The sequence below is a fragment of the Lepidochelys kempii genome, chromosome 2, assembly GCF_965140285.1.
Source record: "Lepidochelys kempii isolate rLepKem1 chromosome 2, rLepKem1.hap1, whole genome shotgun sequence".
Taxonomy (NCBI): domain Eukaryota; kingdom Metazoa; phylum Chordata; order Testudines; family Cheloniidae; genus Lepidochelys; species Lepidochelys kempii.
Genome location: NC_136381.1, coordinates 106,156,106 through 106,172,697, shown reverse-complemented (window position 1 = coordinate 106,172,697; position 16,592 = coordinate 106,156,106). Strand labels below are relative to the sequence as shown.

Below are 16,592 nucleotides of genomic sequence, written 5' to 3'. Positions count from 1 at the left end.
GAGGACAGTAGTGTGTGTGAGAAGAGCAGTGTGGTTTAATGCTGAGAAGCTGACTATATGGGTTGGACAGGGTGCAGTGACAATGATAAACACATACTGCAGTGAAAACGATATAACACACATACCTCTTGCAGCAGCAGATGCAGAGCCATGCCAAGCTTACCATGAGCACAACCAAAATGAAAGTGGATACCGTCACGTAGAGTATGCTCCATTCTAGAAAATAAAACAAGAGAGTGATATGCAAAGGTATCATGAATGAAACTGTCTCAATAACTGATCCCATGAGATGAAGTGTGACTTCATTTTTCATTAAGATTGACTGGAACTTGAGAGTTGTTCTCTTAAAATGGAATCTGTAAAAATGACATCACCAGAGTCCCTATTTATCATTGCTGAGATGTAGGCTTCCAGATCAAATAGTCACAATTTGTAAGTAAAATATATTTTTTCTCCTGTCAGCCCAGCAAATTCAGCCTGAGATCTGAAAATCAAACTGGGTTCTTTCCAGCTTGGGCATTTCACCCAAGTGAGGTGTGTACCTTTATGCACCTTCAGTTCAGTACAGCTCTGATAGGGCACATGATTGATGATAGTGTGCTGTTAGAAAAAGAATTCCTTCATATGAAGAACTGAGAAAATAGCATATGGGATCAGGGAGACAAAACAAATATGAAACCCCAGGATCCCATCTTTACAGTCACTCTCTAGGGTATTTATATTTATTATTATTGGAACTCAAGTAGCACTAAGGATCAGTGCTATTTTTGTGGGGAAATTTTTGTGCTAAATTTATTTGGATTTCTGATAGACGATGTACAAATAGGGTTGCTAACCCTCCCAATTTTGCAGGGAGTCTTCCAGAATCAGGGCCTATCTCCCAGAGGCTAGTGAAGCCAAACCAGGAGATTTTAGGTGCTAAAAGTCCAGCAGCGCAGTGGGGCTAAGGCAGGCTTCCTGCCTGCCCTGGCCCTGCACCGCTCCCAGAAGTGACAGGCATGTCCCTGCAGCCCCTGAGGAGGGCAGGGGGTCTCCACTCGCTGCCCGCACCCCGAGCACCAACTCTGCAGCTCCCATTGGCTGGGAACTACTGCCAATGGGAGCTGCGGGGGCGGCGTGTGCAGCACAGGCAGCGTGTAGAACCCCCTGTCCTCTCCCCCCACACATACAGGGGCTGGACATGGTGGCCACTTCCGGGAGCTGTGCGGGGCCAAGGAAGGCAGGGAGCCTGCCTTAGCCCCCACTATACCGCTGACTGGGAGCCGCCAGAGGTAAGCACCTTCTGATCGGAGCCTGCACTCCGCACCCCCTCCTGCACCCCAAACTGGAGCCCCCTCCCCATCCAAACTCCCTCCCAGAGCCTGCACCCCGCACCCCCTCCTGCTCCCCAATGCCTGCCCAAACCTTCCTCCTGTACCCAAACTCCCTCCCTGAGCTTGCACCCCTCACCCCCTCCTGCAGCCCAAACCCCATCCCAGCCCTAAGCCCCCTCCAGGACCCAAACTCCCTCCCAGAGCTTGCACCCGACATCCCCTCCTGCACCCCAACCCCCTGCCCCAGGCTCAGCCCCCCTCCCACACTCCGAATCTCTTGGCCCCAGCTCAGAGCCCACACCCCAAACCTCTGCCCTAGACCAGTGAAAGTGAGTGAGGGGGGGATGGAGTGGGCAGGGCCTCAGAGAAGAGGCAGGGCAAACGGCAGTGCAAGAGTGTTTGGGTTTTTGTGATTAGACAGTTGGCAACCCTATGTACAAACACATGGGTCCAGATTCTGATACCTTTGCTCATGGGGAGTAGTATCTTATTCCTCGAGTGATCCTATAGAAATTAATCAATCAGACTACTTGAGGAGTAATGTATTTCTCAACATAAAAGAAGGAGACTCTGTCCCATGCAATTATTATTGTATTTTGGCTAAACTGATGCTACTAGAAAATTTTAATTAAATTAAGGCTATGAAAACTAAGTACGGTAGAGGAGATTTCAAATAGGATGTCAAAGGGGTATGCCGTGGGTATGCCTAACAGAGAAGTGATAGTCCTGTCAAACAATAAAACGTAAACCAGTGACAAATAAACTGTATTTTCCAGAAGTAACTGTAATACAGGTGAGATAAAGACAATTAAGAAAATGTGAAAGTGGTCAAATAAAAAAGCCAAGTTTTTAAAACTGACAAGGCTGTTTCGTATAAGACACACGCATTTTGTAGATACTGCTACAACTATCTAGGCCATCGTATTAAAACATGATGCACAAAACACATCCGCAAGAAACCGGTGAGGTGTTATCTCTGTGTTGTTCCTCTTAACCTGAGCAAAAAATCAAAAACTCCCAAGCAACAGCAGGTTCAGTACAAGGGTTATCTACGGAAACATCCATCTGGCCCAAAATAATTTCAAAGTGTCAGAAGTAACGTTTAGCTATTTTTATACTTTTCTCCTAAAACCCTTATGCAAAATTTGAAAAAAAATGTTTTAAAATGACAACGTCTAGTATTACTTAGAACAGTGGTGCCCAACCTTTCTGTGGGAATAGCATATTGCTACTCCCAGAAGACTGTGGGGGGCGCCGGACACCCCGCCACTGAAATGCCATCGAGAAGCGGCAGCGGCAAGAAGCGTCGCCACCGAAATGCCGCTGAGAAACGGCAATGCGTCTCGGCAGCATTTTGGCGGGTGGTTCTCCGGCGCCTGCACTCGGCGGCGGCATTTCGGCAGCACGGTGTCCTGCAGGCACACAAAAAAGTCCCGGTGGGCACCATGACACCCGCAGGCACTGCATTGAGGACCCCTGACTTAGAAGATTCTCAATCACTTTAAACTCTCATGCACATCTTCCACAGGATAATATTGCGGGGCTGGACAGCCAGAGAGTCCCCTAATTTTCTTTCATTATTCATTTCCTAATTTTCTCCATTTCCACAAGCAATACAACTCCAACTGTGAGGCGTATTCTTCCTTCCTTCTGTGCATGTAACTGCTAATGCCAGTAATGGGGTCACAGCTCACACATGGAGGTGTCAGGCCTGTGAGATGTCCTGCAAGTTGCCGAGTGCCCTCAACTCTGACTGCAGTTAGTGGTAGTGAGGTGTTCAGCACGTTACAAAATGGAACTCTGACAAACTTTTTTGGGAAAAAAAAATATGTTAGTAAACAGTCAAGAGGGAAAATAATTCCAGAAAATTTGGTCTCCTTTCTCCGATTTACATTAGCAACAGTTTTACCAGGTAACAAAGGTTTATACTAGCTTTACCTCTGTCTTTTTTTTCTAGGCTTAGCCTGTTACATAAAAATAATTTCCCCTTTAAAAAAAGTGGTTACATCAAGGTCAATCCTGCAAGGTGCTGATGTGCTGAGCACTCTGGTCCCATCTGGCAATTAGGCACATGCTTTCAGTTAAGCACATGAGAAGTCCTACTGATGTCAATGAGATTGTTCGTGTGCTTCAAGTTAAGCAGGCCCCTAAGTGTTTTGATGGATCAGGCTAGAGCAGTGGTTCTCTAGCAGGGGTATCTGTATCCCTGGGGGTTCGCAGAGGTCTAGATATTTGCCTAGTTTTACAACAGGCTACATAAAAAGCACTCGCGAAGTCAGTACAACCTGAAATTTCATACAATGACTTGTTTATACTGCTCTATATACTATACACTGAAATGTAAGTACAATATTTATATTCCAATTGATTTATTTTATAATTATATGGCAAAGAGAAAGTGAGCAAGTTTTCAGTAATAGTGTGCTGTGACACTTCTATATTTTTGTGTCTGATTTTATATGCAAGAAGTTTTTAAGTGAGGTGAAACTTGGGGTTGGGGGTAAGCAAGACAAGTCAAACTCCTAAAAGGGCTACTATAGACCGGAAAGGTTGAGAGCCACTGGGCTAGAGTGCTTGGCAATGTGCAGGATGAAGCCCATACACACTTGCTTCTCTCATGTCATATGACTGCATTTCCTTGGTTGGTTGGTTGGTTCTGGAGAACAGTTGTGTGTATTGTTAACTGACTTTCAGCATGCATAATATTCATAGATATGTTTACAGAACTGCTTCACATAGGAAAGGGAAATCATTCTTGGAACATACCACACAATACCATCAAAACTCACCACAATTACTCTCTCCATCATTTAGGTAACGCTGTATCAAGTTCTCCATCCACAGTTGATAGCAAATACAACGCTTTGTGATGGGGTCACAGTGACCATGTCCAGAGCATTTTAAAAGGCAGACTAAGAATAAAATGAAGGTGAAGATAATTACAGTGTAAAAGGACAACTTGTAATGCACACTCTGTTGAGGCACTAACGTGAGAGTGGTGCATGGTGCATTTCCTGGCCCACAACTCCAGTGCAGAGACTGACAAATGAAAAGGTCACTTACAAATCGAACAGTGGAAATTACACTGATGTGTTTCCATGAATCATTGGTAGACATATGTACCCCAAACCGTTGCTTTTATTAATAAACTGAACCACTGCTGGTTCCTAATCTTCCAGTCATTTGTGGGGTGGTCTGAGTTAGGAAGATTTACTTTAAAGGCACAGGCTGGTGGGCGAGATCGGAAAGATGAAAATATATTATCCAACTGAATAGCCAGCCAGCGAGCCAAAGTTAATTTACTGACACTAGACCTGGAGATCGACCTGAGTCAAGGAGTTCAGTTTTATTTGTTTATGTTTTATTTCTTGGTATTTCTATGGTGTATATTCTCCAGAATACCGGAGTACTTGAGAAATATTAATGTTCCCAGATACCACCATAATGATCATCATACAAATACCTGAAATAAATGTAGCATCAAAACTCCTTAGGGTACAGCATTCACATACTTAAGTTTTAATCATTGTAAATGCACCAAGAGGTAGTGGGTTGTGTGCATTTTATCAAAATGTAGAACAGTCAAAATAAATTACTTTCCAAAAAAATACATAAAACTTGCAGCGGCTTTCTTTTGCCTTAAAACCTGCTATGTGAATAAAAAGTAAGTGACTGCAAATTTGAAAATTATACCTTCAGTTTTCTTCTATTTCAAAGTGAAAAAAAACACCATTTAATTTTTACAGTATAACAGCTGTAGTTTTTTCCTCAGGGAGTAAATTCAAAAATAAACCCTATTAATAAATGACTATTTTAGAGCTACAGCTTATATCTCTCCCCTTGAATTCTGATCCTCAGCAAAAAACTCCCCTTTGGCTATAAATTATAACAAATTCAGATCTGTAATGTCCCAGTGTCATGAAGTGTTCTAATTCCCAGCAGCACTGCAACTTTACAGCAGATTAAAACTTGACTTGAAAGCCCAACCATCATTATGAAAAGATCTCTCATTATGAAGAAATACGAGAGGCCTGTCTACACTAGACTATTTACCACATTAGGGGACTGCGTTATAATACAATGATGGCCTGACCATTTTGCTTGGGGAGGTAGGAACGAATCATATTATAATCCTGTTGGGGAACAGTGTAATAACCTCAAAGGAACCAGGGATATAACACAAATTCTATATTATGGTTACAGCATGGTTTGTCCCATCCAGAGTAAGAACAAACAGTATTATATCACCACTGGGATAGTATAGTGTTACAACATGGTTTCCCAACATGGTACATTTCCTAGTATACAGCAATGAGTCTTAGTTTACAAAATGATTGACAGCCATCATACTCTTTGCCACTTGTATCTTTAAAAGGAAAGCAAGTAACGGGCAAAAATCTGCCCTAGATAACCAGATATTTCAGGCATTATCAGCTTCATCATTCAGAAAACCAAATGCAGAACTGTGTAGAGAGGAAGCTCCGGCACACTGTATACCATGTTGCCTATGCTAATTAACATTCTGATGGCTGTAAAACTCACGAAATAGGAAGCAGCAGGCAGAACATACCAGCTGTGTCAACCCGCAGAACTTTAAAAAGCAGGAAGTCAGCCTTCTCCTTTCGCAGCTGCACATGCAGCATCCGTGCGACATCTGAAGCCTTTATTACTTTGAAAGGGTGCCCATTCTGCACATAGAATACAACCGCTGTGCTGCAGAGAAAACGCACAAACAAAATTAAGATTGATGATGTCCAAGCAGCTAATATTTTTCAATTTGATTGTAAGAGCCCATACTCTGGAAATTAGAAGTTTGGTGTATAGATATTATTTAATCTGCCACTGGGTTAACCAAATTCATCCCAGTGACATGGCCATTGCACTACCATGCAGTTCAGGAGCAGTAACAGTTCTCTAGCTCCTCAGCTTCATGGGAGAAAGCGGAGGAGAGGGGGACACACTCTTCCTTCCCTCGTCTTCCCATTTGTTAAACTTCCAGGCGCACTGCAAAGCCCCCACACCCTTTCCCACAAGCATCTAGGGTCTGATCCAACACCCACTGCAGTCAATGAGAAGACTGGATCAGGGCACTGGGGGATTGGCAATTAAGAGAGAGCCCATCTAAAATCATTGTGTCATGTTATGCTGCATTTGATGGGATGCTTTGGGGTTTTCTTTTGCGGGGGAGGGGAGGGAAAGAGAGAGTCTTTTAATTGGAAATTAGTCATTGGGATTTGAAATATTGTAGTGATGTTATTACATTTTCTAATAGTGTATTTTTAAATTTTGGGAGGTGCATAGAGCTCTGAATAGATGCCAAAAATGATTTTAAAAAAATCAATTAATTAATTTAGGAAGATAGTTGAAAGACTAGTCATCTGAATAGATTCCATCAACTGCATTGTCAGGTCTCAGTAGATGTGCAAGCTACACAGAAATCTGTGGTAGGCTCGGCTGTGTGCAACCATTTCCAGTCTTTTTGCTCTGAATCTGCCACTCAAATGCATCCATTGTATATATGTAGAGTCATGCCAAATTCATGGCCATGAAAAACGCGTCACAGACTGTGAAATCTGGTCTTCCCCCGTGAAATCTGGTCTTTTGTGTGCTTTTACCCTATACTGTACAGATTTCATGGAGGAGACCAGTATTTCTCAAACTGGGGGTCCTGACCCAAAGGGAGTTGCTGAGGGGATCGCAAGGTTATTTTAGGAGGCTCGTGGTATTGCCACCCTTACTTCTGTGCTGCCTTCACAGTTGGGCAGCCAGCAAATGGTGGCTGTTGGCTGGGCACCCAGCTCTGAAGGCAGTGCCCTGCCAGCAGCAGCACAGAAGTAAGGGTGGCAATACCATACCCAGGCCATCCTTACTTCTGCGCTGCTGCCTTCAGAGCTGGGCAGCCAGTGAGTGGCGGCTGCTGACCGAGAGCCCAACTCTGCAGGCAGTAGTGAGGAAGTAAGGGTGACGGTACCATACCCAGGCCATCCTTACTTCTGTGCTGCTGCTGGCGGCGGCTCTGCCTTCAGACCTGGGCTCCCGGCCAGCAGCCGCCGCTCTCCAGCTGCCCAGCTCTGAAGGCAGCCGCCACTGCCCGCAGCCTTGCAGAAGTAAGGGTAGCAGTACTGCAATCCTCCCTACAATAACCTTGTGTCCCCCCCCCCACAGCTCCTTTTTGGGTCAGGACCCCTACAATTACAACACTGAAATTTCAGATTTAAATAGCTGAAATCATGAAATTAATGATTTTTAAAATCCTATGACCGTGAATTTGGTAGGGCCCTATATACACACTTCTCCATACTACTCAGAAGCCAGGTAGACTGCTGAGCATGCTCAGTGACCTTCTGCTCATCACTTACCCAGGGGTCCCCAATACTGATTGTGAAAAAGCATCTAAAGCACCCGGGGCATCAAACAGTTGAGAGAGGAAACAAAAAGAAGCTTTGATCACACAGACCTGGCCCAGACAAGTACATTTGCTTAAAGAAACATTTGCTTATTGTGACAGTCTCTCTGTCTCACTCCATCTAGCCTTTGGAAGGACAAAGACAGTAAATGAAACAAAGACATCAAGATAAATAAATGCAGTCTCTTTGAAATAGAGCGAAAGATGCAAAAGAAGTGTCTGCAGGGAGGTTTTTTAAAATGAGGTTCTCGAGTTCCAGATTCCTACTTCAGGGATTTTACCACCCGTAGAAGAACTAATATTGCTAAAGCATATGCTCCAGGGAAATCTCTCTCAACTTCTCTTTACTCTTCCATGCAGCTGCACAAAAAGCTACTAGTTATGAGCTTTGGCAGAGTCAAGAAGAATCACAAAGCTCATTTACTAGTTTTGAAAAGTAAAAATTGTCTTTTGAAATCTAACTGCTGCCATCCTGCAGCCCCACAAAATACTGTCAGTTAAAAAGCCATCTTGAAAGGAAAATCTGCTTATAGTATTTTGCTGGTATAACTTATATCCATTCTTCAAGCAAAATAAGTTATACTGGCAAAAGCACTTTTATGCCAGCATGACTGCACCTATAGTAAGGCTTTTGCTGGTATAGAAATGTTCTCACACACAAAGAAGACCATACCCCTAACTGACATGGCTTAATTAGCAAAAGTTTCTAATGTAGATCTGGCCTCAGTGTAGCTTATTTATTTATAAAATGTATACAAGTCCTATTTCCTTGCACAGAGGTAGTAAAAAATGGCATATAGACATCTCGCTTTTGCAAAAAGCTCACATAAAGCTCAACTGCCCTGTCCCAAGAAGCAACTACATTGGGCTGCCTCTCTCACTGATGCTCCTTTCCCTCCCTCAGCCTCATCACTTTTCACTTGGGAAGCCCCTAGTCCAATACTCCCCCTTGGACTGCAAGATTTGGAAAAGACGATGTGACAATTTTGTGCGGCTTCTCTGCAACGCAAAAGAAACTCAGAAAGGTCTAACAGCCCAGACAAAGAAGAGTGCTTTAAGCTGCACAATATCCTTTAATGACTTTCTGAGTGCAGATACCGTAGTTTCCCTAGGTACTTATACACAAGTGACCCCTAACACGCAACCTGTTAGCATCTATCACAATATTTTAACTTTTCTTTTAGGATGTCACAGGGGAGCTGTCACCTCCATAATCCCACACATCCTGATATCTGAATACCTTAAATCTGAATAGGCTTGTATCTTCTGAACTTTGATGTCTGAATCCAAGACGTTCAGCAGCACTGCTAGCTGTCTCACCAGGGTGTCCTTTTGTTGCTCAGTCAGCTGGCCAGCTCCCACTTGCAAAATCAGCTCCACCAGACCATTTTTTTTAGGGTCTGAGAAAACAAACACACTGTTTTTTCAGAGACAGGCAAATATTTCAGGTTTCAGAGTAACAGCCGTGTTAGTCTGTATTCGCAAAAAGAAAAGGAGTACTTGTGGCATCATGCATCCGATGAAGTGAGCTGTAGCTCACGAAAGCTTATGCTCAAATAAATTGGTTAGTCTCCAAGGTGCCACAAGTACTCCTTTTCTTTTTGCAAATATTTCAGTATTGACTGAAGGGTGTGCTTAGTAACCCAGGTTCCCCTACCCTTGATCGCTATAAGGGAAGGTAATTTGGAAGGGTACTTAGTTAATTTTGAAACATACCAGAATATCTAAGTTTCTATTTCATTACCCTCTACTCCAGTTGGTTACAATCCAGCACTGTTTCTACATACAGGAATGAGAATCAACGAACCTTTACAGCTAATGCCAAGTCTCTTGGGGGTTGGACTAGATGACCTTCTGGGGTCCCTTCCAACCCTGATATTCTATGATTCTATGATTCTTCACCAGCTGTCCTGCAGGGGTTGCTCATGTATAAAGAGACCAGACCCAGTCAGTTAAGTCAGTGGTTCTCAACCAGGGGTACGTGTAGCCCTAGAGATACGCAGAGGTCTTCCAGGCGGTACATCAACTCATCTAAGTATTTGCCCAGTTTTACAACAGGCTACATAAAAGAACTAGCGAAGTCAGTACAAACTAAAATTTCATGCAGACAGTGACTTGTTTATACTGCTCTATATACTATATACTTGTTTATACTGCTGTATGTATTATACATTGAAATGTAAGGACAATATTTATATTCCAATTGATTTATTTTATAATTATATGGTAAACACAAGAAAGTCAGCAAGTTTTCAGTAATAGTGACACTTTTGTATTCTTATGTCTGATTTTATAAGTAAGTAGTTTGTAAGCGAGGTGAAACTTGGGGTAGGCAAGACAAATCAGACTCCTGAAAGGGGTACAGTAGTCTGGAAAGGTTGAAAGTCACTGAGTTAAGTCATAGTGCTTGAGTTCAATGCTTTAAAACATGAGAGTGAACTCACACTCATTTATATGTCATCCATGTAAAAAAAACCCTGATGTCACCTTCTCCTGAGACCGCATTTAGGGAGGGTTTTATCAGTCTTTAAGGCCCAGAGTCAGGAAAAGCAATTAAGCATGTGCTTAAATCCATCACTACTGGGACAGCATGTGTTCAAGTGAGTCTAAATGAGGAACATAAACTTGGGACAGAAAAGTTAGACACATTTTAGAGGCAAATTTAACTCGGTAATTGTAGGTTTTGTTAAATATAATAAGAACATAAGAATGACCATACTGGATCAGACCAAAGCTCCATCTAGCCCAGTATCCTGTCTTCCGACAGCGGCCAATGCCAGGTGCCCCAGAGGAAATGAACAAAATAGGTAATAATATTTTGCCCTTCTATGGAGCTTTACAAACATCACAAGCCTCACAGCAACCCAGGGACATAAGTATTATCCTGATTGTACAGATGAAGAACACATGGCATAGAGGCTAAGTGACTTGGCCACAATCACACAGGAAATCCGTGGCAGAACCAGGATTAGAATTAAGATCTCCCAAATATCCGCCCCAGGCCTTCATCACAAAACTATCCATTCCCAAATAAGTTTTACAAAAAACTTAAAACCAAGAAGAAAAGGAGTACTTTTCTTTTTGCAAAAAGAGACTAACATAGCTGCTACTCTGAAACCTGTCATCTTAAAACCAAGAGGAAACATTCCAATAGAAAAGAAATCTTATTTAAGCAAATGAAGATTCCGTGGAAGCATTTTTTCACCCAAACATTGCAACTGGACATTAGAACCAGGAAGTGTAACTGAGTGGTAAGTGACTAAAAATAAAAGTGAATGGTCTCTTTGCATTGTCCAAAATGATTGAAATGCAGAATTGAAACAAATAATGGAAAATAAGTAATATAGATACGTCTTTCAGTTTTAAAAAACAAAACCTGTTACCTGTAATATAATCAATAAGGCAACTTTTTTTAAACTATGGGGCCTGATTCTCCACTGACTAAAAAGGATGCAAGCATTTATACCTGTGCAAAGTGGACGTACAACAGTATCACCAATGCACGTTGTGACAAAGTTCCTGATCTACCTTGGTGGGTCTTGTGCTTATTGGTGGATTTGCTCGCCTTGGAGCTTCACAGCAGCCCTCAGCCTGGCCGTTTTTCTGAATTCACAGTCCAGGTCGACTCCTCCTGTGTCTAACCAGGAGTTGGGAGGATTTGGGGGGAACCCGGGCCCGCCTTCTACTCTGGGTTCCAACCCAGGGCCCTGTGGCAGGCAGCTGTCTAGAGTGCCTCCTGGAATAGCTGTGCGACAGCTACAACTCCCTGGGCTACTTCCCCATGGCCTCCTTCCAACACCTTCTTTATCCTCACCATAGGACCTTCCTCTTGGTGTCCGATAATGCTTGTACTCCTCAGTCCTCCAACAGTCCGTGTTCTCACTCTCAGCTCCTAGCGCCTCTTGCTCCCAGCTCCTCACATGCACACCGCAAACTGAAGTGAGCTCCTTTTTAAAACTCAGGTACCCTGATTAGCCTGCCTTAATGGATTCTAGCAGCTTCTTGATTGGCTGCAGGTGTTCTAATCAGCCTGTCTTAATTGTCTCCATAAGGTTCCTGATTGTTCTGGAACCTTCCCTGTTACCTTACCCAGGGAAAAGGGACCTACTTAGCCTGGGGCTAATATATCTGCCTTCGATTACTCTCCTATAGCCATCTAGCCCGACCCTGTCACAATGTAAAGGGAGAATTCAGGTGACAGTATTTTACATCCACTTTAAACCGGTGTAAATAACAATGCAAGGCAGTGGTGAATCAGAGCCATGATTTATAACCCGACAGTATCTTGCCAACAGGAAAGAAGAGATGTGGAGGTATACACAGCTTATAGATGACCTTTTAATGATCATACCAGGCCGCACTTCAACAGTAGCAGTGTCAATAGCTGAATCTCCTTTAGCATCTGTGACTTTCAAGTGAAAAGTATAGAGTCCTTCCACAAGATTGGTTAGCTGCAGAACTGCCTCATGGTCTGAGCCATGTATCACATCCTGCAAAAAAAAAAAAAAAAAAAAAAAAGAGACAGCAGCAGAGGGTTATACTCCTTGAGAGGACAGAGGCTTGCAAGCTGTACATCCGTCTAACTGCAGAATGTGAATTCATAGATTCCAGGCCAGAAGGGACCACTGTGATTATCCAGTCTGGGCTCCTGTATAACACAGGCTATTGAGCTTCTCCAAAATAATTCCTAGAGCAGATCTTTTAGAAAAACATCAAATCTTGATTTAATAGTTGTCTGCAATGGAAAATCCACCACAAAGCTTGCCCTCAGACCTTCAAAACAAACAACAAAGGGACCACCCTGAAAGAATCCTTCCCAGAATTCTCAGGGTTTACAATGGACCAGTGCAAGTTTTGGAGGTGTTAATCAGGCTATGTCTACAGTGCAACTGGAGGTGTTATTGCAGTTTGTGTAGACATACCCATGCTAGTTTTAATCTAGTTAGCTCTCTCAAATTAGCAGTGAGGACACAGCACAGTGGGTTTCAGCATGGACTGTACAAGCCACACCGCTGCGCCCCCTCACTGCTATTTTTAGCAAGCTAAGTAGATTAGAGATAGCCCAGGTATGGTATGTCTACACAAACTGCAGATTACACCTCCAGCTGCAGCACAGACGTAGCCTTAGTGCTGTGTACATGCCCATGCAGCGTGGGCACCTTCGATAAAGCTAGTAAAAGGATATTGTGTGTTCAAGGCTGACATACCGTAGTACTTAGATGCACATCTGTTTGAAAATATAAGACTCAGTCTACATTTTTGTTTTTAAATTTTATCCCAATATTCTTAATTCTATCTCCTTGGACTCTAAACAATTCCTCTCCTTCCTTGGTGTTTATGCCCTTTATATGCAGACTGTTGTCATCACTCTCTGTTGTTATTATGCGAAGCCTATTTAGTTCTTTTAATATTCTCACATAAATCACTCCCTTCAGATCCATAATCATTTTGCTCCTCCCACCTCAGTTCCTGCCAATTTGTCACCATCTTTCTGACGCCAAAGAGCTCTGACCCACACTCAACATTCTGGGGGGAGTTCCACCAGTGTCCTATTGAGCTAGATCATCAGCTCTTTGGTTTCTTTGTTATCATCTCACATTGCAAGTTCATATCGGATTTGCTGCCTGCCCTCATTCTTCAGGCTTTATCAGCACTTTTGCTTTACAATGATCTTCCTCCTTTTTGAATATCTGGGTTTCACATTATTTTCCCTCAGGCGCATTAGCTTGTATTTTCCCCAGATGAGTCTCTTTTTACTATCACATGGCCATATTTCTAAGCTCTCTATCTAGTGTCTTTGGCATCTCTGTCATGACTGCTTTGGCCCTCCAAACAGAGTATACTCTGCAAATGTAATTAAAGTGCCATTTACCCCTTGTACCAGTTTATTAATATATAGTTGTGAAATAAAACCAGATGTAACACCAATCCCTATAGCGACTGACTGGGCACATCTGCCAGCATGGTACATTGAAGTCAGAGGGCTTGCATGTATGCAAGAGAGGGCAGATTTTGTCTCCAGTTAAATACTTTCAAAATACTTACACCAGCTGCTGGGCTCTGGCCATCCCGAATCCACAGATATGATACAATCCCTTGGTTGTCAGTAGACCGTGAGCCATCCAATGTAATAGAGTTATTAGGAAGCACAAGAATGTGTTTGCCTCCTGCATGAGCCCGGGGAGGACTGTTGTTTTCTAACCACAAAGACAGTAAAGCAGGAGAGTTTTCTCTCGAAAGGTGCAAGATGTAAATGATACACAATTGCAAACACACACAGCCTCTCCACAGTATAATACTCTGCGTTTCAGACAGCCAAAGACAATGAAAATAATTCTGTTCAAAAGTGTCAGCAAGGGAGTAGGTGAAATTCAGCCCCAGTGAGAGAAGGCCTACGATTCTCCTGAAGTCAATGAAGCAGTTACGGCAGGGCTGAATTTTACCCCAGGATTACTAGAGTCTAGAAAAAGAGCTACATTACTGACAGGATTACTATTGAAGCGTGCTCCCACTTTGAAAAGTGACCCTGTAAATACGGCACTCTGGGGTTCTATATTTATTCTCTCTCAATTTCCAGATTAGATTTTCTCAGTTTACAAAGAAAAAGATTTTTTTTCACAAGTCCTAGCCTCATAAACTCAACTTGGGATCTGAGAGTCAAGCTGGGTTCTTCTCTTCTTGATCATCTTGTACAGCCTTCCAGAGCTCAAATGAGGCCCTCAGGGGCACCTGTGCAGCCATGTTGTCTTCAAACTATGCCCTCAGCAATATCTGTGCAGCTCCTTTGCCTTCTGTGGGTTTGCACAGGTGTCACCGATTGGATGTGTAATTGGAATTTGGTAAACAGTTCTGTTGATGATGCACATGAAGGAATAGAGACCAGATCTTTCCCCCAGCTGTGCTGGTGCTGCAGTGCTAACCAGAGCAAAAAGCATTAAAAACACATTTTTGTTACTAAAGCCAGCTCTGTTGAGTAAGAAGGTGCCATATTTACAGCGTGGAATGGCAGGTAAGGCTACAAACCAAATAACTTGGCAGAATACGCACAAACAAATTTTGTGATAAGGGCCTCAGCTGATTTGCATGCAACAGAACACAGCATCTTTAACAAGGGATGCAAGCCCATGGAGATAATCGGCCCCTAAATATTCAGACCAAGAGGGAACAATAGATGCTGGGATTGGCTACCCCCGCCCTCTGCATCTCCCTATTAAAGATGAATGTAAAGTGGAGGGTGAAGTGTAGATTGCATTTTTCTCCAGAGTTGTACTTTGGCCACTCCTGTTATATAGTGCAGGACAGCAGAAAAACAGCATTGTAACTACAGCAGGGCTTTCTGCGGGGTGAATGTGGGGCAAAACACTGTTTCTCTGTCTCTGTCCTACAGATGAACAAACACATAATTACTGTGAGATTTTAGCTGGAACTTGAGCCTGTGTTTGAGTATTATTTTAACCACACAGGCAGCTGCTGCTAACTTTTTGAGAGTGCAATATTATTCTATTCACGAAGGATACATGCTGAGGTTAACACATTCCCATGGACATTTATTAAACAATTAATAAATATATTTGCATATGTAATTAACTTAAAGAAAGTCCTAGAAGTAACGATATTACAGTCATATAAGAAACAATATCTCTTGATTAGATATTGGTTTTAGTCCAGTAGGTTTCTCCGAGTTCCCTTGAAACCAAATCTGTAATCTAGTTCTGTACTAATTTCCTCCCATTTTCTAAATGATCAACATAAGTCACATTGCTTTGCACATGAAGGGGTGATTCGGCTTACCTTCCTTAACTGTAACAGAGAGTGTAGCTGTGCTGCTTAATTTCTGATAATCTTTCACTGTCAGTCGGAAGTGATAGGTACCAACCTGTAAACCAGTTACAGTTGCCACTGCTTTGTCAATGTTTCCCATTTGCACAGTGGTTGGACCACTGAAACAAAACACCACAGGAAAATAATCAGGACAAATTCTCCCCTTCGTGTCCCTCCGTCATTCAATCTATTTGTATTTGTAACCACAGTGTCTAAGCACTGACTGTACTGGAATTACACCAGGCATGAATTTGGCTCACAGAATTTGAATTTTTGTATCTGTTTTAGAGATAAACTAAGGGTACGTCTACAGTACGAAATTATTTCGAAATTATTCTATTTGAATTTTCGGAAGCTATTTTATACATTCGGTCTTCTGTGTCCCCACTAAAGCACATGAATTCGGCAGATTGTGAATTCTGGGTTAAGCTCCCAGTGCATGGTGGCGTAAAAACATTCTCGCGGGTGTTTCTGGGTGTGTGTCATCAGAAAGCTATGGCAGACAATCGTTTCGCGCCTTTTTGGCGTGCAGACACCATACTGCTTTCAGCAGACGGTGCACCGCTGCTCTTCTGCTACTATGAATCCACCTCTCCAACTCAACTCTACTTGGCCATCATGAACCGAGCAGCACAGCTTCCGCCACCAACTCTGCTCTCCCGCTATTGCTACGCTTCCGAGCTTCTCCATGTTGTCTGTCCTGGGCTCCCACCTCCGTGAAAGCCACAGAAGACAACCATTTTCCACTGTTGTTTGGCTACCATGAACCAAACAGCACAGCTTCCGCTGCCACTCTGCTCTCCTACATTAGGCGCCCTTTTTCCAGGATTATCTGTGCAGGCGCCATAGCCATGGAGCCCGATCAGATCTCCGCTGCAGTTTTGACCATTGTAAATACCTCGCGCGTTATCCAGCAGTATGTGCAGTACCTGCAAAACCAGGCAATGAAGCGACGACAGCACAATTACTATAGTGATGAGGACATGGACACAGACGGCACGGCATGTGGCGATTAGGAGATCATGGTGCTGTTGGGCCAGGTTCATGCTATG

At 43.1% G+C, this 16,592-nt stretch overlaps 1 protein-coding gene across 9 annotated transcripts in view; it reads right to left on the bottom strand.

The window, feature by feature from the left end:
- The window catches only part of KIAA0319 (KIAA0319 ortholog), an 83,768-nt gene that overhangs the window by 10,651 nt on the left and 56,525 nt on the right, over positions 1 to 16,592 (bottom strand). For 8 of the 9 annotated variants that reach the window (XM_073331872.2, XM_073331868.2, XM_073331865.2 and 5 more), the window contains 7 exons: positions 15,511 to 15,659; positions 13,765 to 13,916; positions 12,071 to 12,209; positions 8,960 to 9,119; positions 5,884 to 6,026; positions 4,103 to 4,225; positions 126 to 216 (listed from right to left, as the gene is read on the bottom strand). In XM_073331872.2, coding sequence (XP_073187973.1) covers positions 126 to 216; positions 4,103 to 4,225; positions 5,884 to 6,026; positions 8,960 to 9,119; positions 12,071 to 12,209; positions 13,765 to 13,916; positions 15,511 to 15,659 — 957 coding nt within the window. Of the gene's footprint in view, positions 1 to 125; positions 217 to 4,102; positions 4,226 to 5,855; positions 6,027 to 8,959; positions 9,120 to 12,070; positions 12,210 to 13,764; positions 13,917 to 15,510; positions 15,660 to 16,592 lie in introns of those variants that run through there. The other variant, XM_073331874.2, reaches the window with a different exon arrangement.